At 30.5% G+C, this 25,360-nt stretch overlaps 1 protein-coding gene across 4 annotated transcripts in view; it reads right to left on the reverse strand.

The window, feature by feature from the left end:
* The window catches only part of Nep2 (M13 family metallopeptidase neprilysin 2), a 265,069-nt gene that overhangs the window by 4,172 nt on the left and 235,537 nt on the right, over positions 1-25,360 (reverse strand). For 2 of the 4 annotated variants that reach the window (XM_072545632.1, XM_072545626.1), the window contains exons 8-10: positions 23,251-23,491; positions 19,306-19,474; positions 18,819-19,069 (exon numbers count right to left, since the gene is read on the reverse strand). In XM_072545632.1, coding sequence (XP_072401733.1) covers positions 18,819-19,069; positions 19,306-19,474; positions 23,251-23,491 — 661 coding nt within the window. Of the gene's footprint in view, positions 1-4,964; positions 6,760-6,812; positions 6,965-18,818; positions 19,070-19,305; positions 19,475-23,250; positions 23,492-25,360 lie in introns of those variants that run through there. The other 2 variants (XM_072545630.1, XM_072545636.1) reach the window with 2 other exon arrangements.

The raw sequence follows: 25,360 nt of genomic DNA on the forward strand, positions 1-25,360 counted from the left end.
TATATATATATATATATAAATACTAATAAACATTATACATATTTGTACAGACTTGACAAATAATAATTCAAATTACCACAAGATACCAATTGCAGGACAAAATTCATCACATGCAAAATTAAACTTAAACTGGCAAAATACCTATTGGTATAGGAAAAAGGTCCAAAGCAAAAGGGTCATAATATAAGGTTTTTATAATTTGTTAAATTACCAAATTAAGGACTGTTGCAATTAAATTACATGTAAATGTAGCACTCGAATAATCCACAGTAGACTTAACGAAACAACGATATAAGTGGTGACGCAAATCGACATCAGCCTACCAAGAAAACTCTCTTAGCTTGTACATCACGGACATGCCAGAAAACAGATCACGAAAGTTTGGCTACGCCAGTGAATGGGTTATTGCAAAAAGGAATAGATGATTTGAAGGAAGAAAATCCTTAAAAGATTTTTTTAAGAAAAAGTAATTCTAATTTATAAAGCCAGTGTAAGACCAATAATGACATATGCCTCAGAAACAAGACCCGACACAGCCACAACGCAAAGTCTACTGGAAACGGCAGAAATGAGAGTACTGAGAAGAAATACAGGAAATACGCTGAGAGATCGAAAAAAGACATTAAAAGAAAATGTAACGTACAGTGTATAAAAGAATGGACACAAAATAGAAAAATAGAATGGAATAACCACCTAAGCAGAATAGAGGAGTCTCGTATCGTCAAAATAGCAAGAGATAAGTCACTAATCGACAAAAGAAGTATCGTACGACCGCGAAAATAATGGAATGACAACCTTCCATAGAGATATTAATCTGCCAATTAAAAAGCAGAATTGCTTATAAGGATGGAAAAAACAATAAGAAGAAGAAGTAATTCTGTAAATGGAATCTTGCAGTAAGAATATTTAACATAAAATTAAAATAAAACGCTACAATAGGAATGGCACTCTACATAGCCATATTCTTTAAAGAGCATCTGACAAAAACAAAAATACTTAAATCCAGACACAAAATTATTAAAAATCTGTGAACAATATGGGGAGCATCGACATATCTGACTTGGGCTTTATCTTCTCGACCAAAGAGTAATATTTCGCAGTTTGACTTAGCAGAAACTCAAGTTTTAGAAAAAATTTGATTGTTGATGAGGATTGTTGGCATTGTTAAATTATGATGACGCTATTTTCTTGTGACATGTTAGCACAATTTACTGTTTTTACTTGGAATAACCCACAAGTTTACTTTAAAATAAGTTTGTAATTGTGGCTTATTCCCAATCAAAATAGTAAACTATATTATTTAAATATGTTTATAAGAATGTATACAGACATTATTTTTTTAAATAGTGTATTTCTTGCCCCTAGCATTTTAGGTAATAATGGGTTCTAATACTACTGTTAATAATAAATAAATAGTAATGGCTTTAAAATAGAATTACTTTAGTATTCTGATATGTTATTTGGGTGATAATGAGTTTTAATACTGATGTTAATAATAAATAAATGACGTACATATATTAAACTAATTTGGTTTTCTATTTATCAGGCTATTGATTATGTACTTTAGAAAGGAACTACAGCATTAAAGAGGTTTTATTATTTCATATGGTCAATAGACCCCCAAATATGAAAAATCGCGGAGAGCTACCATTTAATGTGGTGCGTTTTTGAGAAAGGGCTGAATTTGTCCCTATACACTAGGGTGCATTTGGGTGAATTCTATGCAGTTTTCGTGCATATACATCTAAAAAAAGTTGTTCAAAATTAAATTTTCTATCGAAATATCACCTTTTAAAGTTAAAAATATTTTTTTTTTGGTAAAAATATATTCAAAAAACAAAGCAAAAAACAGGAACACATGCGATTTTTCTTTTATGTAGCATAACTTTTTTCCATGAGGGTATAGGTATATACATTGCATTACAAAAAGAAACTTCCATTCCTTCTCTTTAAAGTGACGTTTGGTAAAAGTCTTTAAAATTTACACTATCCATGATTCGATTTTTCAAAATTTGCCACTCACACCATTTTTGGGCAATTTTCCTATGTTTACGAAAAAATTGTTCTATAACTCTTTGCTTCGCAGTTTTAGGTCCATATAAAGGTAGAATAAATTAAAAGAAAAAATAATTACCTTTAAAATGATATACTGTGAAAGGTTCTAAGACCAATTTTAAGCAAGATACGGTTCTTCAAAATTTTCTACTTTTAATCATTTTTACTATTTACGACAAAATGCAAAAATTGCATACGAATGCTGCACTTTTCATCTGTAAAAGCCATTTTAATTTTCGTCAATATGACACAATGTTAAAAAGGTATCGAATTTTTACCGTCGATTTGATACAAATTTTACTTAAAACATCGCAAGTGTTGCACATTTAAAATCGCCGGTCGCTTCAAGCGTTGTTTCTAAGAGAACAGTTTGTTCTACAGAAAAAGTTAATAAATATTTTTGTTTAACATTATCTTAGCTATATTTCTTATTTTAAATAGTGTTTTTTACGGCGCGTCGTACAGATTCTTGGTAAATCGATTTTTTACATTTCCCCTCCCCCCTACGAGGGGCGGCTTTAGAGGGAGGCCCGGGGGTAGGAGTGGCAAACTGTTTTGCATCTTTTTTGGAGTCTCAAAATTAACATTCTTAGCAAAATTTAGCTTGTTCGTATGATTTTTAGAGGTTCAGTGGCATTTTCGTCTCTGGCAACCGCAACTAAAGTACTGTTTCCTTGTACATTTAGGTAGGTTTTAGCGTTTTTGTTTCACCCCGTATATCATAAAACGCCGAAAAATATTCTTAATCTTTTTGCATTCCAATGATTGGTAATGTAAATATTTTCGAGTTTGTTTATAATAATTATAATTGTTCTTTCGATTAATCTTAATTCCGCCTAGATAATTACGCTGGAAATAAAAAATATTCTTTCCGCTGATGCGTGCAAGAGAATGATTTTTGAGGAGGAGGTCGCGATGGGGCGCCATAAGAAGCAGACGCTCTCATTGTAGAAGTCCAACTTATCGATAAGGCGCCGTAAGAGGAGGGCGCTTTCATTGTCTAGGTCTGGATTTGTTCATCGGGATTTCGACGTTGTTCGTTTTCGGGGAGTTTTGAAAAACCGGTAAAGTTTTTTCTCAATTCAGTGAGTTTTGGTGAGAAGACGGTGATCTGAGCTCAAAATGCTTGTTTCAGTCTTTGTAATGTGAGTTAATCACCGTTTGTGTTAAGCTGTTTCTTGTAACAGGGGATTTAATAACAGCGTCTAAGGGCTTAGTCTGCCAACATGGTTTGAAGTGAATAATAGGCAGCCGAGTTTGAAAAATCACATATTGTTATCATCCAGGATAGTCTTAAGTCCAGTTTTGGTGTTTGATTTCTCCCAGGATTTGTCCAGCTTCGATTTTGTGTCTTCCATGGGTTGGATTTAGACCGTTTGAAGTTTGTGGACATTGTTTTTGTAGTAGATCAAGTCCAAGATCATAAACTTTTTTTAATCATTTTAGAAGAAATAATTAGCCAGTGAAGCGAGTAGTTTTGTTAAATTTTTCTAAATAAACATTTTTCGTTAATAATTTTCACTAATTGTCATATTTTAGTTTCTTGTCAATAAAATTTACTTTTGATAATTAATTAATAATTCAGAAAAGTTTGAAAGTTCACTTAGACTAATGACAGTACATCCTTTTCTACTATTTGGTACAGAACCATAATTTTAATTATGTTTTTTTCGAAGGTCCAACTCAATGTATTGTTTGATGATTTAAATATATTTAAAATACAATACAATGGAATAAAAACAAAAGTGAAATTTTTTTTCTTTAAACTACGAGTTTAAAATTATTTCTTTTAAAAAGATATTCAACCTTAAAATTTTTTAGGAAAGAAAAACCTTTCTTTTTAAGCAGCAAGAGGATTTTTTTAAACGGCGTCCTAATTTTAAATAGTTTAGGAATCTTCTTGTTTAGTGTTGCCCAGGACATCTCTGTAAGCATTTTTTGATTTGTTTTCGTAGTTAGTTCTCTCAGTCCTTTCCAAAAAGCAATCCCTATCCACGACCTAGCTCTCCAACCAAAACACGAGTAACCATTCGCAAACGTTTTAATTAATTTGCTTACTCTGTGTTAAAGCCCAATAATTGTTCAGTCCCCTTTTTAAATTTAAAAAATAGTTTTAAAACATAGCAAAAATCGTTAAAAGTAGAAAACTTTCAACAACCGTATCTTGCTTAAAATTAGTTCTAGAAACTTCTACTATAAACCATCTTCAAGGTTAATTATAATTTTAGTTTTAATTAAATATACCACTAAATATACATAGAACTGAGTAGAACAAAGTTATAGAAAAATGTTTGGGAAAAAAATAAGGAAAATTGCCAAAAAATGGTGTAAGTGGCAAACTTTGAAAAATCGTATCTGGGATACTGTAAATACTAAATACTTTTACCAAACATCATTTTGAAGAGAAAAGATAAGAATTTTTTCTGTAAAGCAATACTTATACCTATGCCGTTGCTAAAAATGGGATACAAAAGAGAAATCGCTTGTATTCCTGTTTTTTTTTGCTTCGTTTTTTGAATATATTTTGTCAAAAAATATTCTTTTTTTGACTTTAAGAGATGATATTTCACAGGGAAATTTAATTTTGAACAACTTTTCTAGATATTTATATGTACGCAAAATGCATAGAATCTATCCACTATCAAATAATAAAATTCCTTGACCGTTGTAGTTCCTTTTAGCCTTATTTTTTGAACATAATCAATTGCCTGTATGTTACAAATAAACTCTGCAATTTGTTAATATTTCATACATAAAATTTCAAAAGATTTATTTTGAAATACAAAACAAAGCAAAAACGATGCGCCCAAAACCAAACAAGGTAAAATTAAAACAAAGTAACATGCCTATAACCAAAATATAATATTACACAATGTTTAGTTTCTACAGTTGGATAAAAGAAACAATAATTTCCAAAAGTATATTTATTATAAAAATGCGCCTTTATATTACATCAAAGTCAATACCAATCCATTTAACACTGTAAAATATATAAAAAACGATCTGATGATTTCTGTTTAAGAAAATTATTTTCTATATATCTATTTAAAAAAATCTTGCTTAAAAATATGTAAAAAAGTTTAATGAATAAAAAGTTTCTTTTATATTATTCTTCAAAGCTCTTTGTGTTTGTATATGGTTCAAATAAGATCCATTTAGCAACAAAAAAGATACAACAAATAACGGATGCCAAATTAGAAACAAATTTGGACATTAAATTAAATAAAAGAATATAGAAAGAGCAAACTTCGAAAATAATAAAAGTGAAGAAAAACACAGAGGAAAAGTATAGGTAAAAACGAAATATTTGATCAAAATGGTCGAGGTAATTTTAAAACGCCAATGTTTGAAGATAAAAAGGAGGGTGATGATAGAGCCCGAGCACTATCTCTGTTACATAATTGTTTATCCTAAAATTCAGAATATTCGTGCAATGGCTGATTCCAACGGCAATTGATGAAGCAATGACTCCCAATCAGCATTAAAAGATGTATGTAAGATGTTCAAAAAAATGAGAAAGAAAGGATATAAAAATAAATGTGGGCATATTAATAATCTATAAATCCTATTTTGATGATATATAAATGATACAGAACAATGTTTACGCAGAATAATTCGATTTCTGATAAAAAATTTCGGATTTTTTTAACAAACATAACATATTAAAAATATAACATAATATCATCAGCTCGAATTTATACTATTTGGTAAACCTATCAGCACTAAATGTTTTGTCCTTTACCAGATCTATAAACATATTTAATTTTTATAACACTTTAACATTGTGGCACTTTTGAATGCTTAAGCTAAAATAATAAAATATAAAGTACCTAAAAATAAATATTCTTACGTACACATGTATTAATTCCCAATAGAAATACTGTTCCATCGGAAAAATCACTTAAGTAGGCAATAGTAGGCAAAGGCAATAAACAATTACTAATTACTGTAAAATGCTTTTGGATTTATTATAAATTAACACAAATATCGTATTACAGCGAATATTATCTCCCAAAAGTTAGCAAAGTTTGTAAAGACTGGTCTTTACATAATCTCAATTTATTACACACATGATTTGGAAACAGTTATTAGATCTGTTAAAACGTTACGTTATCACATGTTTATAATCATACAGAGGAAGTATTTATGATTATGCATAAAATACAATATCTGTGGTAATATTGTTTTAAAAATGACCAAATGTAACCATTTCATTAAATCGTTTTATTAGAGTGTAGATGTAAGAGATTCCAGAAATATCAAAAATATTGCCTAAGCTGATAGCTGTGCGCTCTTGTTAAAAATACAAAGCAGCATTCAAATATTAAACTCTACGTCCTAATACAGGACAAACTTTAAAATCAACTACCACACTTGGCACTTATGTTCAGGGTTCATCGGAGCTCCTTTCCGGCAATTGAAATCGTCCGCGAAAAACTTCATATTAGCGAGAGGCCCATTAACTCTAAACTTATCAGGTACATGCTCGTCGGTGATGATCATTTGCTGGAGTTCTTCTTTTCTCGTTACCGAACACCAAATGCTTGCGGCAGACAACCAGAACATTTGTCTACCGGTGTAGTTGAGACCAGGTAAAAAGTACTCTTCCCCATTCCGTTTTACCCATCGATCATAAGCCAAGTACGCTTCTTTGATGCCGCCATTGTCCGCTATATTTTCGCCTTGTGTGTTAATGCCATTTAGCTGAAAGGAAGTGTGAAGCCAGTGTTAGTTATGTGCAGCCGATCATGCGGTGGAAGAAGTGAATTTTCATTCCTTACGAGGTATTCCTTTTGTGCATTTAAAATATTGTACATTTAAATTATATAATTTTACTAAGAAAGTAGCAATATTTTAGTTTGTTTTTATAATTTCAATATCTTCCATAAGTACATTTTTTACGCAGTACCTGCAAAAAGTTGGCATTTTATTTAAAATTCCTATTTGATTATAATAATTTTTATCACAACATTTTTATACAAGACAGTAACACCTAAGTTAATAAAGCAGTTCTACTAAATTTAACCAGAATGTCAGACCTTATAGCTCCAGAGCCATTTAATTCATAATAAAACAAAACAACTTAAAAATATAAGATTTAAAAAACTTAGTTATTTTCATAAATAAAAAGTACTTACAAACATATAACATACTAACAGCATTATACAGAAACAAATAAGGAGTACTGAAATACTGATCAAAAATTTTAATGGAACATTTGCAAAAGTAGGACTAGAAGTCATTTTTTATTAAATCAAAGTCAAAACAAATAAATTAGAACATTATCCTGCTTTGCAAAGATTTTCAAACGTTTTGACGTTTATATTAATGCCACGGTTTTCCCAGTCCAATTTTTTTAAATATCTCCTCGAGCGAATGGTTAAACAGTTTTGGGGAAATAATGTCTCCCTATCTGGCTCCTCAGTTTATTTTAATTGGTTCAGTTTATTTCATAAGGCTGTTGTTGCTTTGTCGTATATATTAGATATTAGGTCTTCATATCTACAATCAATTGTTCCGTTCTGTAAGGCATTTATTATTACCTAATGAAACTTATTCCTGAGTTGTTCTAGAAAGCTACCAAAAAACTCAAAAAGGCTATTTCTACTGAATCCTTTTATTAAAAAGAGAAATGAAAATTAGGTTTGCACTTAAATATTTACATGTAATCTGAAAATCACTTTTCAACTACAGCATGGAGAAGAACTTTTAGTGAGATAAAATCTCCGTTAAAAGTTGTTGGTAACAGGATCAAACCAAAAATAGAAACATAAAATTTAATATGATTTATGGAAAAACAGTCAACTATTGACAGGATCAGTAGAAGTATAGAAATGGCATTGGGAGAAATGCCGTTCCATAAAGCTTTGAAATGACCAAAGATCCGAAAAGTATTCGGATTTAAAAGAGATTACAGCTAGGGTCTCACAAAGAAGTGTACTAGATACGAGTACATAAACCTAAATTAAGTTAAAATATTTATTATATATTATATATTACTCCATTCGCTTATGGCACTGTAGTCTTTAAAGTACGAAACAAGGTGAGCAATTAACAACTGGAAAAAGCGATAGAGAATCAACGGAAACAAATCTGTTTATATTGGCTTCCCCAATAAAAGGAGTCATTATGGTCAAGTCAGTATAAATAATGTTTAACATTAGGAATGAAGGAACATGTGAAAAAGAAAATATAAGAATTTTTACTTAAATACCAGAAGATTTAGTGAATGTTTCAACGTGGGTGGCAACTATATACTCATAATAAGTTACTTCTATACAAACAAACTCTTGAGCTTATGGAATGGTTTGGAATTAAGAAATAAAACTCGAGAGTTTTATGAAAGACAATTACACGGTTCTGAAAGAGCTGATGAACTTGCAAGAAGAGCATTATCTACAAAATACTTTGGTTTAGAGACGGCTGTGTGGGTGCCAAAAAGCATCGTCTGCGACCAGAGAAAATCTTAGATCTATAGGCAACATAACTCTCACTAAGATATTATAACTACATATAAAAACTAAACAATTTCTGCTAGAATCAGGAATCAGCTCAATCATAATAGATTTCTTACTAGACATACCCTAGTCAAGAACACCTGTATACAATGTGACTGTTTCACGGAGACTATAGTTGCAGACTCTATAGCTATAGGACCTGAAACAGGTCCTCTATTGCAAACATATCTTGCATGACTGCGAGACATTAAATTACCGGCGACAAACACTTGTCGAAAAGTGTTTGTCGCCGGTGACATCAAAAGCATATGGTATCCGACTTCTACGTTTACACAAGCTGATACAGTGTTACAGAAGTATGGAATGGGTATCATAAATTAATGGATTATGTACAATACACAATGAAAAAAAAAAAAACGCCAAAAAAGAAAATAAAAAGTGGTACGAACGAAGAGTTAGGGCGATTATAAAAACAAACGTAATTTTAATTTTTATAAACCATCAGAAAAATAAAAGGTACGCTCAAAAAAAAGTAATACACTGTTAGATAGAAATTTGAAAATAATTTTCTATACTAAATATACTATACTAAAAAGATATACTAAAAAGGTTGCAGGAGTATAATTCATAATTTTTTTTAAAATATCGACAGCAGTCCAGACATAAAAAAAGAAGAAGAACTTCAAGCAATAAACTGACAAAGAGCCGAAAAGCAACTTTCTCTTGATCTAAAAACAGTAGAGGAAAGAAAATGAATAGAAGGGATTCAAATTGGAATATTAGTCGACTAATATATATTACAATGTACAGCACCACAAGAGTTATTCCTGAAAATTATCTGATATCTACTTTTATTGCATTGATCAAAAAAGAATGTCAGCCCGTAAAATATTATTTACCTATACATGGAAGAATAAAATGAAACACTTAAAACAGATATTATCGAAACACAATGTAGTTTCAGGAATGCAATGAAAATAAGAGAACCCATACTCTCCATAAATATGTATGCTTATACAAATATGCATGGATCTGAATTTACCAAGCGCCTTAAAATCTTCGAAATATATACGCATAATTTAAGTGTTTATTTATACAGCCAGTAGTCGCTGACAGGATCAAGTGCTGTCCTGCTTTTATTTTGCTTTTCTCTGCGGTCAATCCCACATATATTTTAAAACAATATAGCATCCCAGTGAGGAATTTTTAACTTTGCTTCCGTGTAGATCGTCTTGAGGGTCACGTCGCAATACGTCACGTTTAAACATAATTTATGATAAAGAAAATTTTCAAATCGAATTACCCGGGCATTAAGAAAAATAATAAACAACAACAATCAACAATCAACAATCTCATATTGACAAATGTTTTACAAATGCAATGTTTTTGTATGAACTTTTCTGTTTCTGTACTATGCAATTTAACATTAAGTTCCCTTTGTTCAGTTCAATTTAGTTTTTATCTACTTCCCTTCTAGTTAGTATAATTCTCTTTTTTTACTGTCTTTAAGACTTGGTTTTCAATAAACAGTTTCAGTATCCCCAGTCTAGATATTTTGACCCCCTTCCCAATATGCTCGCTGTTGTGTCCTTCAAAATACCTGAGAGCCGATAGTATTTTGTACGTCTTTAAATCTGGATTTCTTCGTTTTATTTAAATTCAAGGACAGAACATCACATCGGGTTAAGTTTTACGATATCCAAAATAGTATTCAACTTCTGGGCCTCTTTTGTACTGATCTGGGGTTATTGCACGTGACAACATTAATGCGTTATACAAACATTCGAAAAAAAAAACTTACATTTCAGCAACCTCCATTATAATCAGAAAGCTGTACTAAAACAAAAAAACGAATTTTCAGAAGAAATAGAGATTTAAAGTGATGCCAGGCAAGGTTGTACCGTCCTCTATCCTATTTAATATACATTCAACAGAAATAATCCAGGAAGTACTGGAACATCAATGAGGATATACAAGTAAATGATCTACCCATACAATTTAAAAATAACTATATTATTTGTTAACATAAAAAGTCATAGTTTATGGTAAAACTTAGTACCATCAAGAAAGCCTAAGTTTATACACAAAACAAATAAAGAGAGTTCAAAAATATAAATATAGAGAATAATATAAATATAGAAAATAAATGAAAGTTATAAGTACATGAAGTAACTTGAGGTAAGAATAGGACAAGCATAATATATTCTTAACACAAAGAAAACACTACTGCAAAAACATCACAACGTACTTAAGATATGCTAGGCATCCTCTTTATTATCCAACGAAATAGAAGCTTGGACATACAAAGAAATACACTACCAACAGACTAGGCGCCTTTAAATTGTAGGAATACTAAAGAATTCTGAAAATAGACCAAGAATATCGAGTCACAAATAAAAAGGTATTGAGAATGATAGAAAAAGACAAAGAGAATTCGAAAACCATTTTAATTAGAAAACTAAAATATCTGGGACACACGATAACATTTAGGTTACTTGCTTTAGATAATATGGCAAGATTGAATTCACGGAAGAGGAAGTCGAAAATTAGGTCTAGAATCAAGAATTAAAGTAGTTGCATGACGATTTTTAAGTTTACTAAAGGAGATAACAAGAAAAAGGAGATACATGTCACACGTACACAAGTTACCTAACTCTACGTGTGTTACTACTCTACCATCTTCTTTGAAGCATTCAATAAACGGGGAACTTGGAGAAATATGGCAAATCTCTCTCCTATCCTTCGCCAGATTCACGTTATTGGTGAAATTTTAAGCAAACTCTGATTTTATCCATAATTTAATCTTTAAGTAGTTAACATAAATATTGATGACTTCTGACAACTTTTTGTCGTGTGAAAATAATGAATCTTTGATAATCGCATCCTACATAACTCAGTTTTATTTAAACCTCTTTTCATTGTTAAAGGTCGGACGCTTAAAATTGGAAAAAACTAATGTATCATTTGCTTTTGCCTATTTTAATAGTATTATTTTTGATACAGTCATTAGATTAAAATTTTCCTATTTATGCAAGAATATATTAAAAAAAAATCGATTGAATTGAATATATTTCCTTAACTTATGCAGGCACTGTTTAAATATTTTCAATGTAATCTGAACGTATCAATAATATGACAATGGTTTCAACTGTAATGAGTACAATTTTTTTAATTCAAATAGATATTTCATTGTATAGTTCAATATAGTAAGTATCTTAAAAAATTATAGCGTGCAATAATAAAAATATTTAGGTTAGTTTTAAAGCCTAACTTTTTCCCTATTAATTACAGTTATATAAAAACTACTGTTTACACTAAAATTTATTAAAAGAAATTCCAATATTTACAACAATAACTATTCCCAAATATTTTATAAGCTTATTTTACTAATATAATTTAATTCAATTCTAAAAATCATTGACGAAAATACTAGTAGACATATAAACTGACATCCTTGTAAGTATATGCATTTAAAAAAATGTAAACAAAAGTGCAATCTTTTGGCCATAGATTAATTTTAAATAAATGTACTAAAATTTGATATTGAAACTTATATTGTCTTATCGAATACAAATAAGATAAGTAAATAACTAACTTTTTTATGTGGAAATTTTGTTAAAATAGCCATTCAGAATTTAGATACATCTGCAGGAACTAGATATTTGCGGCGGGAACTATAATTTATTTATAGTTTTCAGAGCTACAGAAATATCCACTTTATCTTTGTACTTTGTACTAATAACTAGCGGAATCAGATCGGGTGGCCTCAATGGAGGCCCAGGTCTATGAACAAGTCACCTTGGTTCTGGCAAATGCCTCTCTGTCTTACTCTAATATTGGAAATAACAACGTTCAGAGTAACTTTTGTGAACTGGTAAATGCAATAATAACTGATCTACAGAGTTGCTGCAAGAGTCAAGAAACATATATCTAACATACCCAATGATCAGGCAAGTAAATGGAGACCACTAAAAAATCACTATCAATAAAGTGCTGTAATTGCGGAAGGCCGGTTTTACTAGACTTCACCTAGCATACAGAACTATGCCGGTAATATCCATCCGTTCTCTTGCTTCTTATAGGATAAGAATAGACCAGAAAAAAACAAACTAATAACTGGAATCCTACCGTAGAAATTAAAAGCCGAATCGGGCGAGCCCGTGCTACAATTGTAAAAATGAGAAACATACTTTGATTTCTTAATGAGGCCATGCTTAAATGCTTGGAAGACTTTAATATGTCGTTATACAGACAACTATTAAAGGTAAGCTGGATCGACAGAGTTAGAAATGAGGAGGTCTTTAGATAGCTGAACTAAATAATACAACTGATTTATATAATAAAGAGACGAAAGCTTGAATACTTCGGTCACATTATGAGACACGAAGTATTCAAGCTTTCGTCTCTTTAAATAAACTTTTACACTTATCATTTAGGAAAAGATCCAAGGTAAACATGGTCTCCGTAAAAAAAACATCATAGCTGAAAAATCTAAGGTAATAGTACAAAAAATAGATTACATGATTATTTAGAGCTGATGTCAATAAGCCACGATTCATACGGTACCCAACATGATCTCCAACGATCGATAACGGTCATGCAACTAGAAAAAGAAGAAAAAACAAAGCACAAAAAAGCTCCAGAGAGAATAAAAATTAAGAGTGAATTACAATGAAAAGGTGTAAGTACCTATTCAAGCATTAAAGCAAGGTCTCGATCCAAAAGAAGCTACACAGCATGCTTTTAGGTATACCTAAAACCCTCAAACATAGATGTAGCGTATACACAAAAACACTTTTTACATCTTATGAAATTATTTAAAAAATCATTAATGTAGTAAAATCTCTACAAAATAAACATATAAATATAAAATTCTTATTTGTGTCATCACACTTAGGCTAAAAGGAAATAAAGAACCTGCCAGAATTAAGAGCTAAATCGAACAAAAACATTTCTATCACATACGAAATACCCACAGATATTCTCAAATTTTCCATTAAGGAACATGTTCTTAATTTACGACAAATACAATGAAAAAAAAAAAACAGAAAACAAAGTGAAAGAAATTCAACACCCTATTTCTAATTTAACTTCTACAAGAAGCAAGACACCAGCAGTATACTACGTGTAGGCCACACTGGACTTACATATTCTTTTTAAAGTTTATTGTTACATACAGAACTGATCTAAGTAGTTTTCCATTCAGATAGTATCGCCACCCCCCCACAAGCTTTTGTTATATATTACCATTAAGCTTTTCAGATCTACATAAGGGCATAATTTAAAGCGTTCCACAGAGGTATCTCATGTACCGGGTGATTTATTTTTGTTTTTATTTTCAGTAATGTTTTCTATTTCTTCCGTTTGTAAATATTTGTTTTATTAATTATTTTTATATTAGTGTTTATACGTTTCTTGCCCTTGTCTATTGTCTTCGTCTTGTCTATTTCATTTATATTTGTTTTCAAATTTCTTAGTTTTTTTTTCCTTTTCAAATTTCCTTTTTCAGTACATTCCTTTTTGTTTTAACTACCCATTTTTAATTAGATAACAGCATTTTCTGTACAGTTTCTATCTTCTGGGTCTTCTGGTAACTCAAGATCTTCTAAATAATAACACCCATAACCAAGTATGAAACAAATAAAATATAGGTGTATAAAGAATAATTATTGTATTGACAGTTCGAAATCAAGAACTCAGAGGTAGAACCCAGAGTGACAAATATGCAGGTTATTAGTTATTAAAACAAAACGCAGAACAAAAGAGGGGGCAGAAATATATTCACAATTAATATCAAAGGCAAAAGAGACCGGACTAGAAATAAATATTCAAAAGACAAAAAAAAAAGTTAACACAGGCAAGAGCTAGGGGAAACAGACGCACAGTTGAATTAGAGGACGATATTGAAACGGTAGAAAGTTTCACATATTTAGGAGTTACAATAAACACGGATGGAACAGAAGAACCAGAAATCCAAAGAAGAATAGTAAAGGGAAACAAAGCTTATTTTTCACTCGATCATGTGTTTCGTTCCAAAAACACACACTGGAGATCGAAAATCAGGGTCTACAAAACTATTATCAGACCAATAGTATGTTATGGATACGAGACATGGGTGATGACAGAAGAAACAAAAAGAAAACTGGAAATCTTCGAAAGAAAAGTCCTAAGAAAGATATTTGGACCTATAAACGAAAATGGAATATGGAGATCCAGGTATAACCATGAACTCTACCAACTGTTAAAAGAGACACCGATCTCAGAATTCGTTAAACTTCAGAGACTTCGCTGGGCTGGTCATGTAGTAAGAATGGAGACAGAAAGATTGCCGAAAAGAGCCCTTGATAGTAAAATGCAGGGCGCAAGACCAAAAGAAAGGCCACGGAAAAGATGGGAGGATGAAGTGGCAGCGGACGCGCAAAATTTGCTAGACGTGAGAACTTGGAGAAGATCGGCGCGGGACCGACAAGGTTAGAGGCATAGTTTGAAGGAGGCCAAGGCCCGATTTGGGCTGTAGCGCCATTGGAGAGAGAGAGAGTTATTAAAACTGGTAGACAACAGAAGTAGAAAATATTGCAATCCCTAAAAAAACAAAGTCAGATAATGCTCTGAATATCGATGAATTATCGCAATCAGCCACTCACTTAAGATTGTTGTAAAAATACTTTACTCAAATACAAATGCGAAGAAAACTTTAAATAAAAAATGCAGTTTGGTTTTAGATATGCACTCATGAACAGAAAAGCACTGTTTGCGATGAACGTCCTATACGGCCTATTGGATGTAGAAGTATCATGATCAGAGAAAATATGTTGTATGTGCTTTATAGTATTGGAAAAAGCATTTGATACAGTACAACATGTAAAATTATAAAGATACTAAGAAAATATAAGAATTGATGACAAACATATTCGCATCATTAAATATTTGTACTAAACATTTGGAATCAAACCACTCACGTGAAAAATTGGAAATAATATAACCAACGAAATATCTATACAACAAGAAGCTAAACAGGGTTGTATGGTAGCGCCAACATTATTCAATTTATACTCAGATCAGCTATTTAAAAAAGCACTTAAAAGCCAACCATATGGAATAAAAATAAAGGGGAATTACTTAATATAATTATTGGATACTCAAATAATACAATAATTCTATCATCGTTAAAGGCCTTCATATTTTGCTAAATGGTTTTGGAAATATAAAAGATACTTAATGCAACTTAGAATTTTCTGATATTTTCAGTTATGCAAACAAATTTTCAAAATTTTGTTAAACGATAATTCTGTTTCAAAGTGAATAATTTAAGTCAGTAATTGAATTTTAACTTTTATTTGTACGACATTCGATCTAAACACACAATAAAAAGAACTGATCAAAATGGATATAATCTACTTTTTTCAAGCGTGAAGTTATAATTTAATATTATAAATTCGTACTCTGTAGTAAAATAAGCACATAAAATATGTTAGTTTTATTCCATCTAGTAACTAACTTGTTAATATTTAATCCCAATTTTTGTACAAAGTAAAATTCTTAAATTCTTATATTAAAGTTTATTCCCATTTTACACATATTTTAATCCCCCAATAAACTGTAATATTCCTACAAAAAGAATATCGTTGTTGATAAATAAATGTTTTATGTAAAAATAGTGGCCCAAAAAGGTTTCAATTCTTATCTAAATGATTGTTAAATTTAATAATGCTGTAAAAATAATATTTCTTTAAAAAATTATTAATTAATCTATGTATTTTACTTAATTTCAACATATTTTTGTTATTGTTATATAATAAAAGTGTAAAGTGTATATATATATATATATATATATATTATATATATATATATTATATTATATATATATATATATATATATATATATATATATATTATATATATATATATATGTATATATATATATATATATATATATATATATATATATATATATATGTATACATTTTTATTAATAAATTCAAGTAAAATTCATGTAATGACTTTCACGTTTTTTGATAAATTTTCAATAAATAAGAATAGCAGATTTTCGAGTGCTATAATTTTCAACAAGCTTGAAATATACTGCTTAGAACTATATGTTTAGAGATGCCTCCATCTTTTTCAGACGTTCTTTCTGATTTTGTTTTAAGGTTTTTTTAGATATTTGAAAGTGTTCACTTATATCGAAGAGTAGAAACATATTCAGTATATCCGGTAAACGCGATAGCAATAACTGACCAAAGATGAGAACAAACAATTAACACATAATAATTAAAATAAGTTACCAGATTAATTTTGTCGACAATAAACAATTATGGAAGCTAGATTTACTACTAACCAACAACAAGGAACATGTACCCAATTCTCAAGCAGTATCCTATTCAACAGTTCTCCGACCCAAACCTATACACTCAAAAATGTACAAAGATGTATTCGAAACAGTCAAATACTCTCACAACAAACAGTTCACAAAACCAATTCTCTCATTTACCGCAACGGCGAAAACTCATAATTCCACCTTAACCATTTACAATAATCCAAGCAACTTAGGACAGATATCATGCGAATAGCTAAAATTTATAATTACACCTTCAAAAAGCCTAGATACATATTTTAGATAAGATAAGAAGACATTAAAAAAACCCAAAATAAAAACCCGCGACAATTAAAAAAAAACTGTAAATTTCCAAAACAAAATAATAATGTATCCAATTTTCCAAACTCACCACAAACAAAAATACAAAAACGAAATAGTGCACTATCAAACTACTACCCTGAATTAACTAAAACATAAAAACAAAAGAAAATATTAAGACCGCCTTCAATATGTATACATCGTGTCCAAACTTAAAAATTATGGTCGATAATATTGTACAAATAACGGAATAAGGAACTTATTACACCATAATCCTGTCAAACGGCATTGTCAAGATTATAAAAAATAGATATACATTGTAAACTAATAAGGCATTTTCGACAAAAAGAAATCGTGTACCTCTCCCATCAAGAAAAGAAATATCGTGCTTATAGAATATAAACTTACTTTGCACCATGCCGTTTCAACATATATCTACAATTTACATCCCACCACAACATGTAATCTCTACTGGGGAATACAAATACCTACTTCTTCCAAACACTTAATAGTAAATTTGTAATTAGTAGAGACTAGAATGAAAAAAATATACTGACTCAAGACTCAAAACAAAAAAAGGTCATAAACGTTTAAAAACAATGGCAGGTAACACCTATGATTGTCACACCAACATTATTTTTATGTAGTGACCGAGTGACCTCAGAAAACGTATTGGATTAACCCAGAAAACGTATTATTGGATCATACACCGATTATCATCAGCATGCCTGCCACAGTTAGAACCAACCCATCTCCTTTCAAAAACCTACAATTGGACAGTAGTTAAATCCTACATATGACATAGATACAGCAGATGACACAGATACAGCAGTTCAATATTTCAGCACACTCGTGTAAAAATTGGTACCACGAACTGTACGAAAATGAAAAATACATACTGAAAAACATCGTACGGAAGAACCTGGTAAATGTCTAGAAACAACGTATAAGTATATAATTTGTGGTTAACAGATTTTGACTGATGCCATGATCCCACACACACAAAGTATATATATTTCAGTTCATTGAGTTCATTTTATCCTAGTTTATGACACTTTTTTAACTCACTTATTAGCTTAATTTTTTTTCATAATAATCCTTATACAATTTTAAACTGAATTATGTGGAACATATTATATGTATTTTGACTACATTTTAACTAAACTTATATTATTTCTTATTTTGTCTTGAAAGTAGTTTTCTAAAACTTCAGATTAGATTACTGCGTTTGTAAATGATTTTTTTTATAACTAATTTTCTAATTTATATATATATATATATATATATATATATATATATATATATATATATATATTATATATACATATGTATTTTTTTATTGGAAATTGGATTATTATGGATTATTGAGATATTATTGATTCAATTTCTAGATGATATATATTATTTTGAATTTAGTACATCAAGCAGGATAACTGTTCAAATTATAAAGTTTTATGTATACTTTCTCGTTTACATTTACATAAAAAACATTTGTCGTATATTTCAGTTTTGGATATACTTTTTTTTTAATTTTTTTTTAATTGATCGTTTCCCCTACTGGTGAAATCAATAAATAATAATACCATGCCTTAAATTAATATTAACAATCATTTAAATATGTATGCCGAAATAAAAGCTTACCCGCAAGCATGAAAAATATTTATACTTACATTTAAATTCAGTTCTGGAACAGTGTAATTAGCATATTGATCAATAATACATTGAGCTTTTTCCACAAATCGTTTTTTCGTTGTTTCTTGCCACCAATCTACCAAGTTTCCCATTTTATCAAATTGTCTACCTTGATCGTCAAAACCGTGTGTGATCTCATGGCCAATAACAAAACCAATTGCACCATAGTTCATATATCTGGGACGATCAGCGTTAAAGAATACTCCTTGGAGAATACCAGCAGGGAACTCTATAGAATAATAAAATGAGATGGCGGTATATAAAGACAACAATTACAAATATATTTAATTTGTATTTTGATAACGATTTCCGAAGTGGATATCGAAACGTCAAATAAATATATTTTAAACTAAATTTGTGGATAATTGCCAATAAAAATAGTAAATTACACAAAAATTATTATAAACTATTAATTAATAATAGCAAAAATAAAATAATTCGTTCATAAAACAATTAGCTACTTACGTATACTATTTTCAATAGATGAATAAAATGCGTTAACAATGGCAGGTCTTCCGTGAGTGATCCAGTCGGTTTTATTTACAGGTTGTCTCAATCTTTTGAATGAAAATCTTGTTCCAAATAGAGTCAGATTTAAAATTGATTTAAAGTATTGATTAGGGTCCATTTCCAGCTAGAAGTAAGAACCTTTTTTTAATAAAATTTGTTATTCAGTTATACTTTATTTAATAATATAATTTAAAATGTTAAGCTAAAAATTCATCTTTTCTTTAATTTCACTTTAAACTTCTCTTTTATATAATAACTAAATATTAATATGTACAAATTTGATCTTTTGTTATGAATATTTGGTGCCTCCCTTTTTTTGTATCTAATTAAAAATTTTCATTTAATTTATAGATTTCCATTTTTAATTTCTCTGTAATGTTTTACTTTTTGATATACATCATTATAGTAGACTGTCACTGAATTAGTCTAAGCTGTTGTACCTAGTTTGTTTTTGGCTTAAATTTTCTGTATATGTGGATAGCAAGTGAGAAAAACTAAAATACTTCAGCAGTTAATCGATACTTACTGTTATATTACAATTATTTGGTAATTTATAACATAGGTACGGGTAGGAACTCCTTTTTGAATAGTCCTATCAGGGAAAGTGAATTAATCCCTGCCTTCCACAGATTCCAGGTGTTTCCTGACCCGGGAAACTAGTACCTGCTAAGGGTCCCTTGTCCAGGGTCACGGATGAAGTCCACAACCTCATCCAGGGTGTATCGTCATCCTCTCTAGCTGTAGTGAAAGCAACGCGCATAGGAGAAGAATACTCTGATGTAAAATCCGTGGCCCTCCAGGTTGGGGGTTGAGGCACCGGGCCAACTCCTCTGTACTCATAAAACACGTACAATGTTAAGAAGCCTAACCAAAGCCTCGGAACAAAAGATTGGAAACACAGTAAACGAAAAGAGCAAAGAAAACGGTTAATGAATTTTTGTACATGGAATGTGCAAGGTATCTCCCAAAAAAACCAGAAATCATGTCAGAACTCAAAAATGCAGAGAAAGATATCGCGGTGCTTACAGAAACTAAAAAGAAGGGTATAGGTTCTGAAAAGTGGGGTCACTAAGACCTGTTCTATAGTGGAGTAACTAAAGACCAAAGAGCACAACAAGGTGTTGCTATTGTTATTCGCAAAACTTTAAGAAGACATATGGAACTCTTGGGAAGCAATTAATCAGAGATTGATAAAAATGAACATCAGGATAAAAGGAAGCAGAATAGCCATACTAGGTGTATATGGAATTAATGAGGACGCATTGGTCAACAGTAAATATGCATTTTTCGAACAACTGAACGATGAAATTATAAAAGTAGGGAAATCTAGGGAGATCATACTTCTAGGAGACTTCAACAGCAGAGTTGGACGGGAATTGAACAACAAAGTGGTAGGAGCACACGGTGAAAATACTAGAAATGATAATGGAACCAGATTAATAACAACATGCACACAAAATAACTAAAACATATTAAATGGATTTTATCCACATCGCGATATACACAAATACACGTGGATACAACAGACCAGAAATCTGAAATCTATAATAGATTATAGCATTGTAAGACAAAGAACTACAATTAAAATACAAGATGTGCGAGTAGCCAGAGGGCCATCATGTGGCACCGATCATCACCTGCTAAAAGTTAAAACGGTACTCCCAAACAGATACGAAAAAGAAAAAGAGCACATCGAATAAAAGTGTAAATGTACCATGAGAATGTAAAGCTACTGTATAAAAAACGATTAGACCAAAAATTAGAAATGGGTAGTTTTGAAAAAACCGAAGAACACTACGAACACATCAAAAGGTCGATTCATTTAGCAGCAGAAGAAGCACTGGGGAAATGTGACGAAAACCATAAAGGAATAAAACCGTACTGGTGGGATCAAGAAATAGAGAAGGAAATTAGAGATAAACGTCGGAAATACCAAACATTATTAACAACAAAAACAAAAAACCATAAAACAATTTACAAAGAAGCACAAGCCAAAGTAAGAAAAAAGATAACTCAAAAAAAGAACGAATCATGGGAACAAAACTGTTAAAAGATCAACACCTACATAGGAGGTAGAAGAAGCACAGAGAGTTGGAGATTGATTAAAAGTATGAGAAATAATAAGAAAAAGACGTTATATCACCAATAACAACAGAAAAATGGGAAGAATATTTCAAAAAATCACTAACAAAACAAAGACCAGAATTTATTAACATGGAAGACAACACGATAGTTATTCGTATAAATTCATCACCATTACAAATAAGTAAATCAGAGATGGAAGAAATAACCAAATCCCTGAAAAATGGAAAATCCCCTGGTCGTGGTGACATCCCTGTAGAATTAGTGAAAGCCGGCACAGACAAACTCCAGGAACAGTTGAGAAAACTCTTTCAAAACTGCTTGAATGAGGCCGAATTACCAAAAGAATGGAAATTATCTATCGTGTCAGCTATCCACAAAAAGGGTAGCAATGATCAGTGTGAAAATTACAAAGGAATTGCGGCAAACAGCACAATAAGTAGGATGTATGGGAAACTTATTAAGAACAAAATAGAAAATGACTATAGAGATTCCGAAGCAAAGGAGCAAGCTCGTTTTAAAGCTGGGCGATCTACAGTAGACCACTTGTACTCTATTACGCAAGTTATTGAGAAAAAAACAGCCGTCAATAAAGAAGTTCACCTGGTGTACGTAGACTTACAAAAAGCATATGACAGTATACCCCTCAGTAAACTATGGTCAACCCTACAGCAAACCAACATTAAGCATGGTCTTATCAAAGCAGTCCAATGTCTGTATAATGAAACAACTGCAAAAATTAAAACTGGATCAAGAATATCTGAGGGATTTAAGGTCACGAAAGGACTAAAGCAGGGTTGCTGTACTTCGCCTACCCTTTTCAAAATTTATCTGGAACAACCACTCAAGCTATGGAAAAGAAAATGTAATGGCATGGGAATCCCTCTCAATGACGAGACTACACTGTACACCTTATGTTTCGCTGATGACCAAATACTGATTGCTCAGGCTCATGACGACTTGAGTTACATGACTAGGAAGCTAATAGAAAAATATAACAAATGGGGTCTCGAAGTCAACATTAAGAAAACTGAAACCATGTGTATTTAAGATACAAAGCAGTCCATTATATTAGACGATGGGGTAGAAATTAGACACTGTGATGAATACAAGTACCTGGGTATGAAGATAACTCTAGATTGAACACTCGATGCTGCTATAAAAGACAGAAACATACAGGGAAGAAAAGCCATGTCCATGATGAACGGCATTCTGTGGGACCAAAAAATATCTAAAGCGAACAAACAACTCATATACAACACCATACTTAAAAGTGTAATCACATATGGCAGTGAAGTATGGCCAATGAAACAAAGTACAGAGAAACTGTTACTAGCAACAGAAATGGACTTCTGGAGAAGAGCAGCAGGTAAATCAAGAAGAGATCGGATACCAAATGAGAGAATACGAGAAATGATGGGAGTCAAGCATACAATAGTTGATGACATAAAAACAAACCAAAATGGCGGTTAGAAGTCGGAAGGTGTTGGAGAACGCTGTAAACCGATAGTAGTAGTAATAATGGTAATTTATAACTAACGTCCATAGGAAGAAGACGAAACTCCTGGCTAAAGAATCTACGGGAATAGTATAGCTGTAGCAGCAAAGAATTGTTTCGGTCAGCAGTTTCGAAAATACGTATAGGCCTGATGATCGCCAACCTTCGGAACGAAGATGGCACTTGAAGAAGAAGATAACTAACTTTCTTTAAATAATACTTTTTATATGGCCAACAAAATACAATATACGTACATCACAATGTTAATACTCGTTACAGGTTAATATTAACAAAATAAATTAGAAATTATTTATACTTACACCATCATAAAATTCCTTGAGTTTTTCATCATCGAGTAACTCGTCAGGATATGCAATATGCGACGTCATAGATTTAGCTTTTTCCAATGCATTTTCTCTTGTTTCTTCGTCCATCCAATCAACAACTTTTAAAATATCTTGAAACTCTGCTCTGATATCTTTTACCATATCAATAGCGTTCTGTCTTGCTTGTTCGTTAAAATACTTTCTCACGTAAAGAGCTCCAGATGCAATGGACAAACTGTAAACAAGATTATAAATACATTATGTAATTGCAAACATTACGGAACTTGGTAAAAAGTTGAATAAGAATACATCACATCGTTATTATGTAGTGTTATTGAGAGATTTTTTTCATTTTCAAGTAATAAGATGTGCTAGTCACGAAACCTAGGAAAGCTTTCAGAATAACGTGATATTGAATTATTTTAAAAATATTTCTTTTTCTGATCACATTTGCACTGCGAAATTTGATAATAATTACTCTTATATTCTTTAAACAAATTGTGTGAAACAAACAAGTCACATCTCATTTCGCATGAAAGACATATGTTCTGCATCATTACCTCTAGTGAAGGTTATTTTCCTCTCGTACTGAGGTAGGTACATATTATGATGTTTTTGGAATATTGTAAAATTTATTATTCAGTGAAATTGGATATGTAAGGTTGTATATGACGTTTCTAGCTTATTTAAAAATTTTATACTCAGGGGTACAAAACTCTTCCGTCATAATTAAAATCGAAAAGACTCAGGCTCCGAGTTAAGATCTGTGTTTTGGGCATTTCATATCTTAAATTTTGTTTTGGATTTATAAAATAGTTGTTCTACATAATCTTTTTCCTTATATATATATATATATATATATATATATATATATATATATATATATATATATATATATATATATATATATATATAAAGATACTTGTGACTCATTTGGAAAAAATATATAAATGTTTTGGATGGGTTGGAGTCAATAAAAGGGGCTATTGGTTAACTATTTATTATCTCGAGCTTTTAATTGTGTTTACAATTATTATCAAGAGCTCCAAATAAAATTAGTTTGGTAAATAAAATTGCTGCTAATACATCTCAAAAATAAATAATACAAAAATATCTTAATCTAATAAATGCTTCTCTGATATTTTAGTATAATTTTAAATTTAAATTTAGTATAATTTTAGTGTTAAGAAAATGTTTTCAAAATTATACTAAAATTGCAGAGAAGCATTTATTAGATTAAGACATTTATGTATTATTTTATTTTTGAGATGTATTAGCAGCAATTTTATTTACCAAACTAATTTTATTTGCAGCTCTTGATAATAATTGTAAACACAATTGAAAGCTCGAGATAATAAATAGTTAACCAATAGCCCGTTTTATTGACTCCAACCCATCCAAAACATTTATATATATATATATATATATATATATATATATATATATATATATATATATATATATATATATATATATACTGTTATGATGTGTTTTTTGTTTGAATGATGAGCAATGAGTATTTTTAATAATATAATATATAGGGTTTTTATCGCGGTTCTCAAAGAATTAGCTTGTAAGTACTTTTTTAAATTATCTTTATTATAACTATTATGAAACACACACATATATCTAACCTAGCCGATGTAAATTTAAAATAAACTATCTTTAAATTGATGTTCTTATAAAACTAATTAAATTCTATAGACAATGTTAAATTTAAACAAACTATCTTCAAAATTGAAATTGTTATAACACTAACTAAATTATATTAACAAAATTTTGTACCTTTCTTTCACTGAATGCCTAAATGAACTGTTTTCCACTATATATATTCTAATCACCACTGAATGTCTTCGTACTTCGGTTATCCTTGTTTTTGTGAAATTTCTTTTTCCAATTATCAGCTTCTACCAATTTAAGATATATTTTTCTTCACCAGCATTTATATACCACCAAGCAAACCAGCAAACACCATTTATATTTATTCTTCTTTTCAATATACCAATATCCAATTATTATAAGTTGATTTATACTAATCTCCAATCATAATATAATTTTAATTCCTTCCAATGTCCATCCAATATTCTTCTAATATACTTTTATA

This window comes from Diabrotica undecimpunctata, chromosome 1, assembly GCF_040954645.1.
Source record: "Diabrotica undecimpunctata isolate CICGRU chromosome 1, icDiaUnde3, whole genome shotgun sequence".
Classification (NCBI taxonomy): Eukaryota; Metazoa; Arthropoda; class Insecta; order Coleoptera; family Chrysomelidae; genus Diabrotica; species Diabrotica undecimpunctata.